The sequence below is a fragment of the Salvelinus namaycush genome, chromosome 20, assembly GCF_016432855.1.
Source record: "Salvelinus namaycush isolate Seneca chromosome 20, SaNama_1.0, whole genome shotgun sequence".
NCBI lineage: Eukaryota > Metazoa > Chordata > Actinopteri > Salmoniformes > Salmonidae > Salvelinus > Salvelinus namaycush.
Genome location: NC_052326.1, coordinates 21642146 through 21661932, shown reverse-complemented (window position 1 = coordinate 21661932; position 19787 = coordinate 21642146). Strand labels below are relative to the sequence as shown.

At 40.2% G+C, this 19787-nt stretch overlaps 2 protein-coding genes across 2 annotated transcripts; both read left to right on the top strand.

Annotated features, from left to right (window-relative positions):
- Positions 1–212: 212 nt before the first annotated feature.
- On the top strand, positions 213–1066 carry LOC120064917 (guanylin-like). The gene is made up of 3 exons (XM_039015507.1): positions 213–296; positions 596–791; positions 1008–1066. The coding sequence occupies exons 1-3, from the start codon at positions 213–215 to the stop codon at positions 1064–1066; spliced, it is 339 nt and encodes a 112-aa protein (XP_038871435.1).
- A 3222-nt stretch (positions 1067–4288) lies between these two features.
- LOC120065201 (guanylin-like) lies at positions 4289–10169 on the top strand. The gene is made up of 3 exons (XM_039015995.1): positions 4289–4360; positions 6020–6206; positions 10099–10169. Exons 1-3 carry the CDS (start codon positions 4289–4291, stop codon positions 10167–10169), a joined length of 330 nt encoding a protein of 109 aa, XP_038871923.1.
- Positions 10170–19787: the final 9618 nt, after the last annotated feature.

The following is a 19787-nucleotide window of genomic DNA, read 5'->3' as shown; positions in this document are numbered from 1 at the left end:
CACCATCACTACTCATTAAACCGTGAGAAATACTTTTCTCCCATGTGCAGCTTAGCCAATCCCAGGCCAACAAGGCTGAGCTGAGTTGAAAATCAACCATTTAAAAGGAAGAAGGGTGATGAATGGAGAGCAGAGAATGAGGTGAGACAACCTTCCAAACACACCAACAACAGCAAGACTAAAGGCTCAAAGCAAACCTGTCAAAATACAAGATGAAAACCATTCTCTCCATTGCTCTTGTGCTCCTGGCTCTCTATCTGGTCTCTGAAGCCCATGCAGTCCAAGTCAAAGTGCAGGTAAGGGCTCCTCCTACAGCAAGGTTTACCTTACTAGAATGCATTATAATATGAAGACTATAGACTGCAGTAATATCAGATTCAAACTCATACTCAATTGGACAAAAATTGTAAACTAATGAAAATATTTTTTGTTAACCCTCACAATGTAGCTAACATACAAAATTCAGAGTGGATTTTTTAAACCAAGTGCATACTTGGTGCAAGCTATCATTACAACTCTATGGGCATCCCAATATGACTTACTGATGTGGTGCTCTTTCTAACCGTGTCTCTCTCCTCTCTTCTCTTCTCTCTAGGAGGGCGACTTTGTTTTCTCACTGGAATCAGTAAAGAAGCTCCAAGAACTGACAGAGAGCAGCAGTGTAAACGGGAAGCAGAATCCTCATCTCGCCAGCACCAGCTTTGCTTCCGTCTGTGCTAACCCCTCCCTGCCACAGGAGTTCATGCCCCTGTGCATGCAGAGAGGGGCCAGCATGTCTCTCTCAAGACTAGGTAAGAAAAGGCCACACAATAGAATAATATCCACTATAGTCCAACTTGGTGGAACAGACCAGATTGTGATAAGACCGTTATAATTTGCTGATGGCGAGTCATTGATCAGAATCTCTTTTATGCTAGTTGGTCTCTGCAATATGTGGTTGTAGTTTGAAGTGATTGAGTGATTTTGAAACATGTTTTTAACACTGACCTTTCTCTTCTTTCTTCCAGCTACTGTGCCTATAGACGTCTGTGAGATCTGTGCCTTTGTTGCCTGCACAGGCTGTTAGGCAAGATATCGACCTGACTGCCAGCAGAAGACAAGCCACCCACATTATCATTCTGCATATTGTGACAACAATGTGGATTTCATGTATTCAAATTGCCATCCTCAGACATGATTGGCCCAAAAGATAACTGGACCAAAAATGTAAAAAATATATTAAATGATGGAGGCTCATTTTCTAGAAAATGTTACTTTGGAGCATATTCAGCACTTATTTGTCTACGTATTTTCTTTTCCTTTTATCACTTGACTTTTATTTTGGAAATGTTGATTTGTTACAGTTCTATCTTACCAGTCTTTGTACTTATTTAATGTAGAGATGTATTTTTGTTTTGGGGGTTTTGCATTCTTTTGTATGTTTATAAATGCCTCATGTTTAATAAAAAGAAATTGAAGAACATGTCATTTTGTTTCAGTGAGTGATCTACCAACTGCATCAGAAAACCTTGAATAGAACATACCTGATAAACTGGCACAACACAAAGAATAATACTTTATTCACTTTTGGTTGAAACTTGAAATTTCTGTCTTTCCCCAACACACACATAAAAACACACCCACACGCACACACACATTGAGAGGTTAATAGTTCATCTTAAGGCTAACTGCTGCCCCAGAGCACAACTTACATCCCACAATGTATTCTATTGTCACTGTGCTTTTGCTTCACTACCTAGACATTGATTCACTACCTAGACATTGATTAATTGGTATATATTGTAGATTCATAGACAGTAGTAGATTGCACAACAGTAATAAATAACAGCAACCCTTTGGCCAGTACCTGTAGATATTCCAATCCTATAACTCTCACTGTTGCCAGTGCTGGGAATTGAACCGGCAACCTTCCAGATTCTGCTCTGTATTTTGAACCTGTAGGGTGGGAAGCTTATTGCCCCATCTTTCCCATGGTCACCACACTCCAAAAAGCAAGTTCTGAAGGCTCTAGTTTTGTCTAATCTTGATTAATCTTGTCTAATCTTGATAATCTCCACCAGGCACAGCCAGAAGAGGACTGGCCACCACTCATACCCTGGTTCCTCTCTAGGTTTCTTCTTAGGTTCTGGCCTTTCTAGGGAGTTTTTCCTAGCCACCGTGCTTCTACACCTGCATTGCTTACTGTTTTGGGGTTTAGGCTGGGTTTCTTGACAGCACTTTGTGACATCAGCTGATGTAAGAAGGGCTTTATAAATACATTTGATTGATTATTGTCCAGTCGTGTGGTCCAGTGCTGCAAGGAAAGACCAATAGTTAAGCTGCAGCTGGCCCAGAACAGAGCGGCACGTTTTGCTCTTCATTGTAATCAGAGGGTTGATATAAATACTATGCATTCAAGTCTCTCTTGGCCAACAGTTGAGGAGAGACTGACTGCATCACTTCTTCTGTTGGAAATCCCAAATTGTTTGCATAGTCAATTTACACACAGCTCTGACACAAACACACTTCCCCCACCAGACATACCACAAGGGGTCTTTTCACAGTCCCCAAATCCAGAATAAATTCTGAGCCCTTTTTGCATAGAACTTCCTTCTATCTCATATTGCTCAAATAAACATCAAACCTGGTTTAAATAAAACAGATAAAGCAACACCTCACGGCACAATGCCTCTCCCCTATTTGACCAAGACAGTTTGTGTGTATGCATTGATATGTAGGCTACGTGTGCCTTTAAAAAAAATGTATGTAGTTCTGTCCTTGAGCTGTTCTTGTCTATTGATGTTCTATATTATGGCATGTTTCATGTTTTGTGTGGACCGCAGGAAGAGTAGCTGCTGCTTTTGCAACAGCTAATAGGGATCCTAATAAAATACCAAATACCAAACACACCTGTCTCAAAAAATCTACATATTATAGTATTTAATTTAGAATCCCAAGTGCCCGTCCCTAATGTAGTTGATGCTTGCAATGTTATTTGTTTTTTAGATGTGTAGTTAAGTATTATTATTGGCATTAAAGAAAAATAATGATACAGTTTACAAGCACAAAGAGACAATCACTAGCAACCTTCAGTGTTTTTAGGCCATTCTACCATTTTTACTCTCAGAGCCAGACTGTATGTGCTAGAAAATTGAAAGTATGTATTCTGCCACCTTCTCTTTGTAATGCTGACTGACAAGCAAAGAGACAACTGTTACAATATCCTTTGTGTCACTAGTGGGTCCAAAAATAATCAACATGTAGCCAAATAACTAAATTCAATCAAATGTACATTTCAGTATTATAAGTATTGGACTTTTAAGTTAGTGATATGTACCCATTGATTATTGAAGAATATAAGTTATAAATGCCTCATGAGCTTAGTTCAACTGTCGTACGGCCAAAATATAAGTTTCTTTTACACCATTGTTTGAAAACAATTTAATTGTAAACACTGTATAGCCTCAAAGCATGGTTAAACTATAATTTTGATGTAATGTCTGGTTTGTTCTTGCATCCATATCTCTGTCTATGAATTTGACCGTGGTTACATTTCCCCAGCCCATCCCTCAGCTGTTTACCAAAAACAGTGTCAGGTTCCCACTTTGTTGTTGTTTGAACTGCATACTGCCCCATTAAGCAGAATCTCTTTTTCCCATGGTCAAAGACAATGGTACCTCTAGTACTATCAGGTATATTCATCATAGGTAGATGCTTCCAGTTCCCAGCCAAAGGAAGTGTATGCACGTCATGGGTAGATTGTAAATGAAGTCACAGCAAATACATTGTTCTGGCAGATTTGATTGAATTACAGCCTCAGCCTCCTTGTTGCGGATTGCAAATGCCACAAATATTAGACAGACCTATCCAAACAATGTTGACAAAGTCACTATCATACCTAAAATGCAAACAACCACTATACAATTGGACAGATAGCCTGCTGCTTTGTTATCAGGGTTTAATGATAAATGACTGTGGGTGAGATGGGAGAAATTAGATTTATAGGATGTTTAATTGGCACTAAGGATGTCAATATGGAACAACATGTCAACAATAAAACCATTCAAACAACATAGTGACAGGGGCATCTACAGAGGTTGAAAAAAAAAAAAAAGAGGATCCTGTGGCATAACCCGTTTGTGTTTTGTTATCAGGTACCCAGGGTAAAGAGGGCTCCAGCCCCGCGTTAATAAGTGACTTAATAATCTGTCCAGCGATGGGTTTATAAAGGGCAGAGCAGAGGCACACCTCAATTCAAGCTGCTCTCTCTGCATCTCAAGGCTCTCTGAGACATCCGGCTAAGCTGAAAATGAAACCACTGAGTGTTTGTCTCGTGTTGACCTCTTGCATCCTCTGGGGCTCACTGAGTGTGGAGATTAGGGTGAGTATATCTCTTCTTTATGTCCATGGTCAGAAATGTTTAGAGTTGTGTGACTAGTGCTGTAACTCTTTGTTGTCTTTGACATGGGATAAGGACATTCTTCTGGAGGTGTATAGGGTTTGTTACTTGATTAACAATATCTGTAAGTGTCTGCAGTTCAGAGATACTGGTTCACACGTGTGAAGATAAGTTAGTGGAACTAGAGAAATAGATTACTTTCAACAACGCACTGATAAAGAAATAGATCACTTTCAACAACACATTGACAAAGAAATAGATCACTTTCAACAACACACTGATAATGAAATACAGTAGAACCCTTTCAACAACACACTGATAAAGAAATACAGTAGAACCCTTTCAACAACACACTGATAAAGAAATACAGTAGAACCCTTTCAACACCACACTGATAATGAAATACAGTAGAACCCTTTCAACAACACACTGATAAAGAAATACAGTAGAACCCTTTCAACAACACACTGATAAAGAAATACAGTAGAACCCTTTCAACACCACACTGATAAAGAAATACAGTAGAACCCTTTCAACACCACACTGATAATGAAATACAGTAGAACCCTTTCAACAACACACTGATAAAGAAATACAGTAGAACCCTTTCAACAACACACTGATAAAGAAATACAGTAGAACCCTTTCAACACCACACTGATAAAGAAATACAGTAGAACCCTTTCAACAACACACTGATAATGAAATACAGTAGAACCCTTTCAACAACACACTGATAAAGAAATACAGTAGAACCCTTTCAACAACACACTGATAATGAAATACAGTAGAACCCTTTCAACAACACACTGATAAAGAAATACAGTAGAACCCTTTCAACAACACACTGATAAAGAAATACAGTAGAACCCTTTCAACACCACACTGATAAAGAAATACAGTAGAACCCTTTCAACACCACACTGATAATGAAATACAGTAGAACCCTTTCAACAACACACTGATAAAGAAATACAGTAGAACCCTTTCAACAACACACTGATAATGAAATACAGTAGAACCCTTTCAACAACACACTGATAAAGAAATACAGTAGAACCCTTTCAACAACACACTGATAATGAAATACAGTAGAACCCTTTCAACAACACACTGACAGAGTTCATGGTGCACTTTGACTAAGAGCTTAACTTCATGATAGACCATTAAAGAGATGTGGGGCCATTGTCAAGTGAAAGGAGTGCATCAACATTTGACACTGTTCTCTATTTTTTACAACTTTTATTTAACCAGGCAAGTCAATCAAGAACAAATTATAATTTACAATGACTGCCAGCCTATGACTGACTGTCCTTTAATTGTATAGAGCATTAAAAAGCTAGCTTCTTTTTGTTTGGTTTTAATTATCATATAGCAATTCATTCTGTTGGGGTTTATTCATTCTTGTTTGGAATCCACACACTGTCATACTTCTTTTGAACTCATTCACAAGGTTATTAACTGGCTTATCTGTTTAATAATCTATTACGCTATGAGAATCACCTCTGTAAACCTGTCACCTTAATAGTGGAACAACACATTAGGTTGCCTAATAATGACAACCTAAAGTGAAAAATCAAGGGTTATTTAAGGGTAAACGAGAGAATTCACCATCTCATCCATGTGTTTCACTGTGTCCAGGATGGAGAAAGGAGCTATCCCCTAGAGGCTGTGAAAGCGTTGAAGGAGCTGATCGACACAGATGCCATGGTTAACCCGCGGTTGATCAACACCAACATGGTCTCTGTCTGTAACAACCGTGTCTTGCCACAGGCCTTCTATCCAGTGTGCCAGGGCAAAGAGGCAGCCATGGTCTTCTCCAGGCTAGGTAAGGCTGTACCATAAACAAACAGTGGGTGGACTGAAATATTGTAATTCAATATCGGTATATGATTTATTGCCCCTATCCACCTTATCTGTTGTAAAAATTCATAAACTGCACATTTTAGCATTCAAACACAAGACTGTTTAGATCCTGTGGACTTGAATATGTTCCGGTCAGCCTCAGAGAACAACATCGACCTATACGCTGACTCTGTGAGTGTGTTCATAAAGAAGTGCATTGGAGATGTTGTACCCACTGTGACTATTAAAACCTACCCTAACCAGAAACTGTGGATGGATGGCGGCATTTGCGCAAAACTGAAAGCGCAATCCATCACATTTAACCATGGAAAGAAGTCTGGGAATATGACTGAATATAAACAGTGTAGTTATTCCCTCCGCAAGGCAATCAAACAAGCAAAATGCCAGTACAGGGACAAGGTGGAGTCACAATTCAACAGCCCCCTCCTGTACTCCCTGTTCATCCACGACTGCGTGGCCCTGTACGACTCCAACTCAATCATCAAGTTTGCAGACGACACAACAGTAGTGGGCTTGATAACCAACAACGACGAGACAGCCTACAGGGAGGAGGTGAGGGCACTCGGAGTGTGGTGTCAGGAAAACAGCCTCTCACTCAACGTCAACAAAACAAAGGAGGTGATCGTGGACTTCAGGAAAGAGCAGAGAGAGCACCCCCCTATCCACATCGAAGGGACAGCAGTAGAGAAGGTGGAAAGTTTTAAGTTGCTCAGCATTACTCAAATTACACAGACGCTCTTATTCAGAGACATTCATCTTCAGATAGCTAGGTGAGACAACAACACATCACAATCGTAGCAAGTACATTTTCCCTCAACAAAGTAATCAGCAATGTCAGTGCTATTAGAAAAAAACAAGTGCATTCATTTTTTATTGTTGCAGTTTATCCCATTTTTCTCCCCAATTTCGTGATATCCAATTGCAAACTTGTCTCATCACTGCAACTCCCCAATGAGCTCAGGAGAGGCGAAGGTTGAGTCATGTGTCCTCAGAAACATGACCCGCCAAACTGCGCTTCTTAACACCCACCCACTTAACATGGAAGCCAGCCGCACCAATATGTCGGAGGAAACACAGTTCAACTGATGACCGAGGTCAGCTTGCAGGTGCCCGGCCTGTCACAAGGAGTCACTAGAGAGCAATGAGCCAAGTAAAGCCCCCCCGACCAAACCCTCCCATAACCTGGACGAAGCTGGGCCAATTGTGCTCCGCCCTATGGGACTCCTGGTCACGGCAGGTTGTGACACAGCCTGGGATTGAACTCCGGTCTGTAGTGACGCCTCAAGCACAACGATGCAGTGCCTTAGACCGCTGCGCCACTCGGGAGGCCCCATTTCATTTTTTTTCAGTTGTTTTTTTTTTTTTTTTTTCATGGCGGGGGCACCATGGGATTCATTTGAGACACTCTTTAAAGAAGTAGTAGTAATTCATTATTCTACAACTTGTTAGATGGTTGCTCAAGCTGAAGTTTGTAATGACTGTTTAAAGAAAACTGAATCCTGGATTACAGTTTCTCCTGGCCCATAGACTACTTTCAGGGTCATCTAACATCAAGTTGTAAAATAGTGAACTACTCCTGAGGACCCAAATATCTGAGTGGACAATGACCCCATTATCAACATAAACTTTACTTCTTATGGCTGCAATCCCGTTAACGGGATGATATGACAACAGCCAGTGAAAGTGCAGGGCGCCAAATTCAAAACAACAGAAGTCTCATAATTACAATTCCTCAGACATACATGTGTCTTATACCATTTTAAAGGTAATCTTGTTGTTAATCCCACCAAAGTATCCGATTTCAAATATGCTTTTCAGCGAAAGCACCACAAACGATTATGTTAGGTCACCACCAAGCCACAGAATAAGCACAGCCATTTTTCCAGCCAAAGATAGCAGTCACAAAAAGCACAAATAGAGATAAAATGAATCACTAACCTTTGATGATCTTCATCAGATGACACTCATAGGACTTCATGTTACACAATACATGTATGTTTTGGTTGATAAAGTTCATATAAAAAAATCTGAGTTTACATTGGCGTGTTACGTTCACTAGTTCCAAAAACATCCAGTGATTTTGCATAGCCACATCTATTCAACAGAAATACTCATCATAAATGTAGATGATAATACAAGTTATAAACATGGAATTATAGATATACCTCTCCTTAATGCAACCACTGTGTCAGATTTTTTTTAAACTACGGAAAAAGCAAACCATGCAATAATCTGAGAACAGCGTTCAGAACTATAGTCAAATTAGCCGCCATGTTGGAGTCAACAGAAAACAGAAATTACATGATAAATATTCCCTTACCTTTGATGATCTTCATCAGAATGCACTCCCAGGAATCCCAGGTCCACAATAAATGCTTGATTTGTTCGATAATGTCCGTTATTTATGTCCAATTAGCTACTTTGGTTAGCGCGTTTGGTAAACAATTCCAAAGTCACGAAGCGCTTTCACTAAAACGTGACGAAATGTCCAAAAGTTCCGTAACAGTCAGTAGAAACATGTCAAACGATGTATTGAATCAATCTTTAGAATGTTGTTAACATAAATCTTGAATAACGTTCCAACCAGAGAATTACATTGACTTCAGATGAGCGATGGAACGGAGCTACCTCTCATGTGGTAGCAAACAAAAGTGCAAACAAATTCATATCTCGCTGTAATTTCAATGGGATCTTGGTTGAAAATCCACCAGCCTCAGAATTTCCACTTCCTGTTTGGATTTTTTCTCAGGTTTTTGCCTGCCATATGAGTTCTGTTATACTCACAGACATAATTCAAACCGTTTTAGAAACTTCAGAGTGTTTTCTATCCAATACTAATAATAATATGCATATATTAGCAACTATGACTGAGGAGCAGGCCATTTACTCTGGGCACCTCTGTGCACCTTTCATCCAAGCTACTCAATACTGCCCCTGCAGCCATAAGAAGTTAAAGACCCCACAACCTCTTTATGGGGCCTGTTCTGAACTTAATTTATGTTGTGTACTCAGGGAAAGGTGTATGCAGATTGAAAGGTGTTTGAAGTCAATGATAATGGAAACCTAATCCATCCTCAAGGGATTGACTCTGAAGGGTTCAGCATACATTTGTAGTCATTAGCACATTGAGTGGTTTCAGTGAAACACTGATTAATATCTGCCTTGTTATCAGCTGACATGACCTCTAACCACCAATAGCGGCAGCCAAAGTGCTCTGTAACCTGACAGGATTTACTGAGTTTTAGAGACAATACAACCATCCCATATCATTCATCCTTTTTATACGATCAACAACATGATCCCCCATAACTACTTGAGCAAAGCTGTGAGATCCGAGATCCAGATCACAGATGTGACAGTATTGACATATTTCCTATTTTATTCCACATGAGCACACATGGAAAACCCAGGAAAGCGATTCTCGGAGACTGAGGCACGCGTTCTCATAGCACCTGTTGTTAGCTCTACCAGAGAGCTGGACCACATACGCAGGCTGAAGCAGTAGACGGCTTGCTACAACAAGCAGGAGATGTTGGCCTGGACACAGCCAGTCCTGCTGCCTGAAGAGAATGATTCCTGCGTATAATATATCCTTCTACTTCCACTTAACGACATGATTTATGTGTGTTGCTCACGAGTGATTCTACTCACAAGAGCCCAATTAAAACAGAACAAACAGCATTTGAGTGCAATAAAGTGTGCAAGACAAAGAGCACTCCCATGCCTCTCTATTGCTCTGCAAGCCCTTTAACGAGGCTGATTAACTTCCTCCCGTTGTCAATATTAGCATTGTATCTGACACTACAGCAGCCAGAGGCATATATTAACCTTCTGTGTTTGATGTCTCTCTCCAGTGGATGCCATCACGTCTCCAGATCTGTGTGAGATCTGTGCCCACCCCGCCTGCTTTGGGTGTCTACCGTAAGACTGCCACCATCTGTTACACAATCCTCTGAAGCTTTCCTATCTACACCACACATCTTCACCTTCTTCAGATCTGCATCGCATATGAAGCCAGGGCATGAATAAGCCCATCCTATCCATGTGTCAGGGGCCATTGATCGACAAATTGCATACAGTTGAGGAATGTTATGTATTTGATGTTGTTTGAGCTGTACGGCCAAAATCAAGTTATTTATAATTCAGCAAAAGGCTTTAAATGAAGAGTAATGTCCAGATGTTCATGACATTTCCATGGAACCCTAACCCTAACCCTAACCCATTACCATGGAATATGTGATAAATTCACTGTAGAAACTGTGAATCATAAATTTCTATTGCTAATCAAATTGTGTCTAATCTGTTGTCCCATTTTTTCCACCAGACTGAATGTGTTTATACTCTGCAACATTTACTGTAAAGGGACCGATTCTGTAAATATTTCGAAATATATCTACTTTATTGACACTGTTCATTTGTTTCAATATGGATTGAAAGTGAAACAGCTAAAATAATTCATACACTATATATACAAGAGTATGTGGACATCTCTTCAAATTAGTGGATTCGGCTATTTCAGCCACACCCGTTGCTGACAGGTGTATAAATGAGATGTTCAACGAGCAGGTGTCCACATTTACAATTTTATACATTTAATTTTAGCAAAATATTGTTAAACCAGCAGAGGGCAGACCTTACCATGTAAATATCACCTTACATTAAGTAATTTAGCACAGTGGTTCTCAAACCTCTCCTCAGGAACCCCCAGCCATTCCATGCATTTGAACTATTTCAGAGGTGGCACACCTGATTCTTGTCAACTAATCATCAAGCCCTTGACTACGTGAATCAGGTGAGCTAGCTCAGGGCTACAACAAAGCTCTGAAACATCTGGATGTCCCCAATTTGAGAACCACTGATTTAGAAGAAAACTCTTATGCAGAGTGACTCATGGTCATGAGTGCATGCATTTTTCACAATGGTCCCCAGTGGGAATCAAACCCACAACCCTGGCATTGCAAGCGCTATGCTCCACCAACCGAGCCACACGAGACCACCTAGCACCAGGTTAGGTTACACTTTGTATTTGGATAGTCCATCTGTAGATGCTCTACACCTGGTGATACTATCAACAAACTATATTTTGATAAGCAACTGCTTGCTAAGGTTACAGTTAGGGTTAGGTTGAGAATAAAGGTTAAGGTTGGGGTTAGGGCTAGGGCTAGGCTAAGGGTTACGTTCAGGTTTAGGATTTTTTATATCTTTTTATTTTATTTCACCTTTATTTAACCAGGTAGGCTAGTTGAGAACAAGTTCTCATTTGCAACTGCGACCTGGCCAAGATAAAGCATAGCAATTCGACACATACAACAACACAGAGTTACACATGGAATAAACAAAACATACAGTCAATAATACAGTAGAAAAATAAGTCTATATACAATGTGAGCAAATGAGGTGAGATAAGGGAGGTAAAGGCAAAAAAGGCCATGGTGGCGAGGTAAATACAATATAGCAAGTAAAACACTGGAATGGTAGATTTGCAGTGGAAGAATGTGCAAAGTAGAAATAGAAATAATGGGGTGCAAAGGAGCTAAATAAATAAATAAATACAGTAGGGGAAGGGGTAGTTGTTTAGGCTAAATTATAGATGGGCTATGTACAGGTGCAATAATATGTGAGCTGCTCTGACAGCTGGTGCTTAAAGCTAGTGAGGGAGATAAGTGTTTCCAGCTTCAGAGATTTTTGCAGTTCGTTCCAGTTATTGGTAGCAGAGAACTGGAAGGAAAGACGACCAAAGGAGGAATTGGCTTTGGGGGTGACCAGTGAGATATACCTGCTGGAGTGCGTGCTACAAGTGGGTGCTGCTATGGTGACCAGTGAGCTGAGATAAGGTGGGGCTTTACCTAGCAGAGACTTGTAGATAACCTGTAGCCAGTGGGTTTGGCAACGAGTATGAAGCGAGGGCCAACCAACGAGAACGTACAGGTCGCAATGGTGGGTAGTGTATGGGGCTTTGGTGACAAAACGGATGGCACTGTGATAGACTGCATCCAGTTTGTTGAGTAGAGTGTTGGAGGCTATTTTATCCTGTCTAGCCCCGGGGTTCCGCTAGCGGAACTCCTCCCACATTCCACTGAAAAGGCAGAGCGCGAAATTCAAAAAATATTTTTGAGAAATATTTAACTTTCACACATTAACAAGTCCAATACAGCAAATGAAAGATAAACATCTTGTGAATCCAGTCAACATGTCCGATTTTTAAAATGTTTTACAGCGAAAACACCACGTATATTTATGTTAGCTCACCACCAAATACAAAAAAGCACAGACATTTCTTTCACAGCACAGGTAGCTTGCACAAAACCAACCTAACTAACCAAGAACCAACCAAACTAACCAAGAAACAACTTCATCAGATGACAGTCTTATAACATGTTATACAATAAATCTATGTTTTGTTCGAAAAATTTGCATATTTGAGGTATAAATCATAGTTTTACATTGCAGCTACCATCACAGCTACCATCAGAAATAGCACCGAAGCAGCCAGAGTAATTATAGAGACCAACGTGAAATACCTAAATACTCATCATAAAACATTTATGAAAAATACATGGTGTACAGCAAATGAAAGACAAACATCTTGTGAATCCAGCCAATATTTCAGATTTTTTAAGTGTTTTACAGCGAAAACACAATATAGCATTATATTAGCTTACTACAATAGCCAACCACACAACAGCATTGATTCAAGGCAACAGTAGCGATAGCGACAAAACCAGCAAAAGATATTAATTATTTCACTAACCTTCATAAACTTCATCAGATGACAGTCCTATAACATCATATTACACAATACATATATGGTTTGTTCGAAAATGTGCATATTTAGAGCTGAAATCCGTGGTTATACATTGTGAAAATGTAGCAACTATTTTCCAGAATCTCCGGATATATTTCTGACACTCACCTATTCTGACCAAATAACCAATCATAAACGTTACTAAAAAATACTTGTTGTACAGCAAATGATAGATACACTAGTTCTTAATGCAATCGCCGTGTTAGAATTCTAAAAATAACTTTAGTACGACATGCAGCTTACGTTATAGCGAGAGAGCGCCCAAAATCTGGGCGGAAACTAATAGTAAACATTTTCGACAGAAATATGAAATAACATCATAAATGGGTCCTACTTTTGTTGAGCTTCCATCAGAATCTTGCAGAAGGGGTCCTTTGTCCAGAAAAATCGTTGTTTGGTTTTAGAATGTCCTTTTTCCCTCTCGAATTAGCAAGCAAAACTTGCCAAGTAGCGCGAAGTTGTCTATCGTGAACAAACGCAGAGAACGGAACACGCCAAAACTCCCGAAAAAAATTCAATAATCTGATTAAACTATATTGAAAAAACATACTTTACGATGATATTGTCACATTTATCAAATAAAATCAAAGCCGGAGATATTAGCCGTCTATAAGGAAAGCTTTTCAGAAGCCAAAGCTGATGTCCATCCCGCGTCTTCCTGAACAAAGGAAATTGGGGTCCTGTCATTCCAAGACCTCTCTTTTGACCATAGATATACCTAGGATCCCCATTTCACCTCTCACTGCCTATTGACATCTAGTGGAAGGCGTATGAAGTGCATGTATAGTCATAAATTTCAAGCAAATTGATAGGGAGGCCCTGGAACAGAGCCTCGATTTCAGATTTTTCACTTTCTGACAGGAAGTTTGCTGCAAAATGAGTTTTGTTTTACTCACAGATATAATTCAAACGGTTTTAGAAACTTGAGAGTGTTTTCTATCCAATAGTAATAATAATATGCATATTGTACGAGCAAGAATAGAGTACGAGGCCGTTTAAATTGGGCACGATTTTTCCCCAAAGTGAAAATAGCGCCCTCTATCCTCAACAGGTTATAGATGACATCACCGAAGTCGAGGATCGGTAGGATTGTCAGTTTTACGAGGGTATGTTTGGCAGCATGAGTGAAGGATCATTTGTTGCGATATAGGAAGCTGATTCTAGATTTAATTTTGGATTGGAGATGCTCAATGTGAGTCTGTAAGGAGAGTTTACAGTCTAACCAGACACCTAGGTATTTGTAGTTGTCCACGTATTCTAAGTCAGAACCGTCCAGAGTAGTGATGCTGGACGGGCGAGCAGGTGCGGGCAGTGATCGGTTGAATAGCATGCATTTAGTTTTACTTGCGTTTAAGAGCAGTTGGAGGCCATGGAAGGAGAATTGTATGGCATTGAAACTCGTCTGGAGGTTAGTTAACACAGTGTCCAAAGAGGGGCCAGAAGTATACAGAATGGTGTCTTCTGCGTAGAGGTGTATCAGAGAATCACCAGCAGCAAGAGCGACATCATTGATGGATACAGAGAAGAGAGTCGGCCCGAGGATTGAACCCTGTGGCAGCCCCATAGAGACTGCCACAGGTCCGGACAACAGGCCCTCCGATTTGACACACTGAACTCTATCAGAGAAGTAGTTGGTAAACCAGGCGAGGCAATCATTTGAGAAACCATGCAAAGGATAAGGGTTAAGGTTAGGGTTAGAGCTAGGGTTAGTAGGTGGTTAGTTGAAATGTTACTGAGTGCATCTACAGATGGTCTATCAAATACAGTGTTACTCCAGGTTCCTCCTTTACCTTACACTACCCCTAATGCTGTGTATCATGCCCAACTAAGCTTTGACAATGGTTATTTATGTTTTTTGGATTTCTTATCAAGTCATTCTTTTGAATGTAACCATGATTGTAACTATGATTGGTGGGTGGGGATGGTTCATAACAGCGATTGTACAACAAATAATGTGTCACAAAATGCAAATAGATAACAGCATCACTTCAAAGGACCATCATTCAAAAAACCCAATTATAATAATGCTAGTATTTGTAGAGGATGTTTTGACGTGCAGTAAGGATCAACTCCAGCCCAGTGACATGAAAAAGAGGGCTTGAGAAGAAACAGTGGGGGGGTCCCAGAATACTTTTCAACAGTTGTTTTACATGGAAGAGGGGAAACCCAAATAAAAACAGGTCAGTATTGCTTTGACTGACTCCCTCTATTGACATGTATCACAGCAGGCAGGCAGAGACATCTGACTGTGGAAAAGGTGAACAGTATTATGAATTAAACCCCATTACTGGCTGTGTTAGCTTGTACCGTGTTTGACTCAGTTTGCTCGGCTCCTTTGGTGAAGCTTTGAGGACATTCACAGCTTTTCAAGATGGCCAATGATAATACTACCAATGGAAACAACAGCATGACATAAAAATAAATGAAACTGTATGAAAGACATTCAAGGAGTTTTGGCATTAAACAATGTGCATTAAACAATGTGAGAGCAGAAAACAATATTATCATTCACTTAAAGCGACACTGCGAGATTCATACCTAGAGTCAGATGAACTTGTGGATACCATTTGTATGTCTCTACCTGCAGTAGGAAGGAAGTTAGAGATAGTTTTGTGTGTCAATACTAACTAGCATTGGCGCAATGACTGGAAGTCTCTTAACATCACAGCAGAGAATAAAGTCATAATAACATGGTAATAGTCAGGAGAGCGCATGACGCTAACATGGCTCAAATGTGGTCATTTTGTACCTTCTCTGGTGTTTCCTACCTAGCCCATTCATAGATGCTAACTACCTTTAGCTCCTATTGAATTTTTGAGCCCTGACGCTTGCTCTAAATGGTAACACACATCGCTTGCAGTATGGTTTTGGAAATATAAGGAACGTATCTTTCATATCATCGAGAAATGAGGACTCCTGAACAGCTAATCAAATGGCTACCCAGAGTATTTGCATTGTCCACCCCCCCCCCCCCCTCTCTTTTACGCTGATGCTACTCTCTGTTTATTATCTATGCATAGTCACTTTAACTCTACCTACATGTACATATTAACTCAATTACCTTGACTAACATGTGCTCCCGCACATTGACTCTGTACCGGTACCCGCTGTATATAGCCTCGCTACTGTTTTTACCATTTTTTACTAATTATTTTTCTTAAAACTGCATTGTTGGTTAAGAGCTTGTAAGCAAGTATTTCACTGTAAGGTCTGCACCTGTTGTATACATGTGACAAATACAATTTTATTTTAAATTTAAATTACTACAAACCTGTATCAGGTTAGGGTTCTCACAATACCATATTTCCATGTTACAGTCCTTGTTTACAGAAAACAGACGGAAGACAGAGTTGACTGCCTGTGCTAATTAGCTATCTGCGTCTCCGAACACCTGTGTGTAGATGGAAGATGGACACCACAAAAGTTAAGATGGAGTATTTGAATGTTTTGGCTGCCAATTCTCCTCTAAACAGAACATGTAAGGCCCTTGGACTATAAGGAGTAATGTTTGGGTCCATTAGTCCATTATTGGGCTAGGTGTTTCCCAAAGAAAAGAAAATGTGCTAGATTATGTAAATGTTGTAGTTTTAAATTGCCCCATTTAAAACTACAGAGGCTCAATCCAGTTTTACCAATACCCATGGTGTTTCAAAAATAAATCATTAATGGCACAAAGGGGAATAAGATAATTCACATCAAATCATCCCAACGAAGTTAACAGCATGGAACACATAACACAAAAATAAACATTTGCATGTCAATGGAAAACATTTATGAAATCCAAAGAGTGTATTTTTATTTGTGTGCATTCCCTTTAATCAAATGATTCATTTGGCTGGTTGAAATGAGCCGCAAAATCAGATCCAAAACCATAACACAAGGGAAGTTTGTCCTCAGCGCAAACAAAAACATCCACCAACACAATAATTTATCACCCAGTTTCTCTGTGTACAAATTACTCACAATGTCCTATCTGACCTCAAACTAACTCTCCTTTGGAGGCCCAGTGCACAAATGGACCCTTGATTAGTGCAGAGTTATGTTCTCCTGGAAGGTGTGTGAACACAGCACAGCTGTGCATGACCTGAGCTGAACTGAGGTTGCTGCTAGCTGTCTGGCTGTGGTTCTCCTCAGCAGTGGGAATGAGGGGTACGCTTTCTTTCTGAAGCTGAGTTTCCTCTGAGGTGAGCTGCCTGCCTCCTCTCACTGGAATTAGTTCATAATCCCATTTCATAGCCAGATGGAGAGATAGGGAAAAGAGCAGGGATTAGATGCTGTTAATTACCAACTGAGAACAGCCTGTTTGTTTAATGACACACTTCCCAACACTCTCAGTCTCTCCTTTGAAATAAGTTATGGAGTTTAGAGTACTAGTGGAAGTCCTTGAATGAATGCCTTCTCTGTTAAAGAGCAACGAAGAGGAAGAGCAGCAGATAAATCTGGTAAACTTGGCAGAAGCTTATCATCTAACAGTTACATAAAAGGACAGCAAGTAGGACAAAATGAGTTGAGGCTTGGCCTGATGTTTAGATGTATAAACGGATGTTTATGACATAGCAGGAAGTCAGGGCCGTAGCTACATATGAAGACACTGTTGAGAGTAGAATACTAGAACATACAAGTCTCAATTTCAAAACGTGGTTGTGCATCAGCAGTTTTCCTCTTGTTATTTGTTACTTACTGACAGTCACTCAATTAGCCGATGTCAGCAAAAAAATGTGATTGGTAAATTAGTCTAGTTAGTCTAGCCAGATATCTAAACTTGTAGTGATCATGGCTGAATTACCAACCTGGCACGCAGGGTATGTGCCCAAGAGACTTCACCTCCAGGTGGCACCCATTGATATATACATATATCACAAACCCGAGGTGCCTTATTGCTATTATAAACTGGTTGCAAACGTAATTAGAGCAGAAAATATAAATGTTTTGTCATACCCATGGTATACGGTCTGATATACTATGTCGTTCAGCCAATCAGCATTCAGGCCTCAACCCCCACCCAGTTTATAAATATAAATATATATTGATTTGTTTAACACTTTTTTGGTTACTACATGATTCCATATGTGTTATTTTATAGTTTTGATGTGTTCACTATTATTCTACAATGTAGAAAATAGTAAAAATAAAGAAAATCCCTTGAATGAGTAGGTGTGTCCAAACCTTTGACAGGTACTATATATATTTTAAACATACAGTAGAATCTACCTGCAGTGAAGCCACTCCATATTACATTACATTCAGTCATCCAGCAGACACTCCCATCCAGAGCGACCCACAGGAGCAACCAGGGTCAATCTCCCCACTCAAGTTCACAAGGACAGATCCCTACCCATTCGAATCAGGGACCCGAACCAGCAACCTCTCAGGGCACCAGCCCAAGCTCCCAACCGCCAGGCCACCAACCATCCAAGATCCCCCAACAGTACCCCTCGAGAGAGAGATGCCCCTCAACCATCCTAGACCCCCCCCCCCCCCCCCCCCCCACAGTTCCCTCTGAAAAACCTCCCCATCTACTCCCCACCCCCCAAGCCACTGTCCCCCTCCAACCCGACCAAAACCACCACCCAATGCACCAACAACCAACAGAAAGAACTAAAGAGAAAAAAGACAAAAACAAAGGAAAACAACAACAGAAAACAACAATGCCAAGGACAACAAAAATCAAAACATCAAGGCCAACCGTATGTGTTTGTGTGCACTATTTGTGACACTATTTAAGTGTGTGTGTGTGTGTGTGTGTGTGTGTGTGTGTGTGTGTGTGTGTGTGTGTGTGTGTGTGTGTGTGTGTGTGTGTGTGTGTGTGTGTGTGTGTGTGTGTGTGTGTGTGTGTATGCACATGTGTGTGTTTGAATGCAAATGTGTGTGTGTATGCATGTGCATGCGTGTACAAGCGCTTGCGTGGCATCAGTCTCAGGCAAACAGGCATTGGATGTAACAACTTTCCTTTTTTGTGTCAGTTAAACTTCTTATTTTTGGGGGGACACTTTTTTTTACTTTTATCTTTGATCCCTTGATTTTGTTAGTAACTCTCACTCAGATATCATATTAACATGTCATGGCAAAATGTACAGAATTGCAGGAAATTAGCTTTAAAACTGCAAACATTTCTCTCTGCCCCATGGCAAAATATGTAGAATTGCAGGAAATAAACATAGTTTTTTCTTCCACCTTCAAGAGGTTTGCCCATCATCAAAAAGGATTTGCCCGTGAGGTGTGTGTGTGCACATGTGGTTGCACATGCGTGCTTGTGTGCTTATGCCTGCATGCTTGTGTTTGTGTGTTAAAAAGTAAGCTCAGTCAGTTAGGGCAAGATATCAGATCTTAGAACACTTCAAAGCCAGTCTGGGACGTGGCCAGGGACTCAGACCCTGGCTACGTCCCTTCAGGAAGTGGAACATTAAACAGACATTTTAACGTGACATGTTTCGTCTTTTTTCAGTCATGAGGTAACAATTTCCTATAGGCCCTTTACAAGTCAGATTTAGTAAGTTGCAGTAATACACTGTGTAGCAATTTAGCTGGATCAATGGATGAATTAGAGTATTGGAGCCTTCCACCACGCACTCATCAAGACCAAAAGGGTTCCCTGTTTCAAAAGAATGTCAAACATTCAATCACATGCTGTCAGCTTGAATGAGAAAATGAGATGCCTTTAGACTAATGAGCGGTAACCACTCCCGTTTTGGTAATTACAATTTAATGATGCAAAGTATTTAAATATGTGTAGTAATT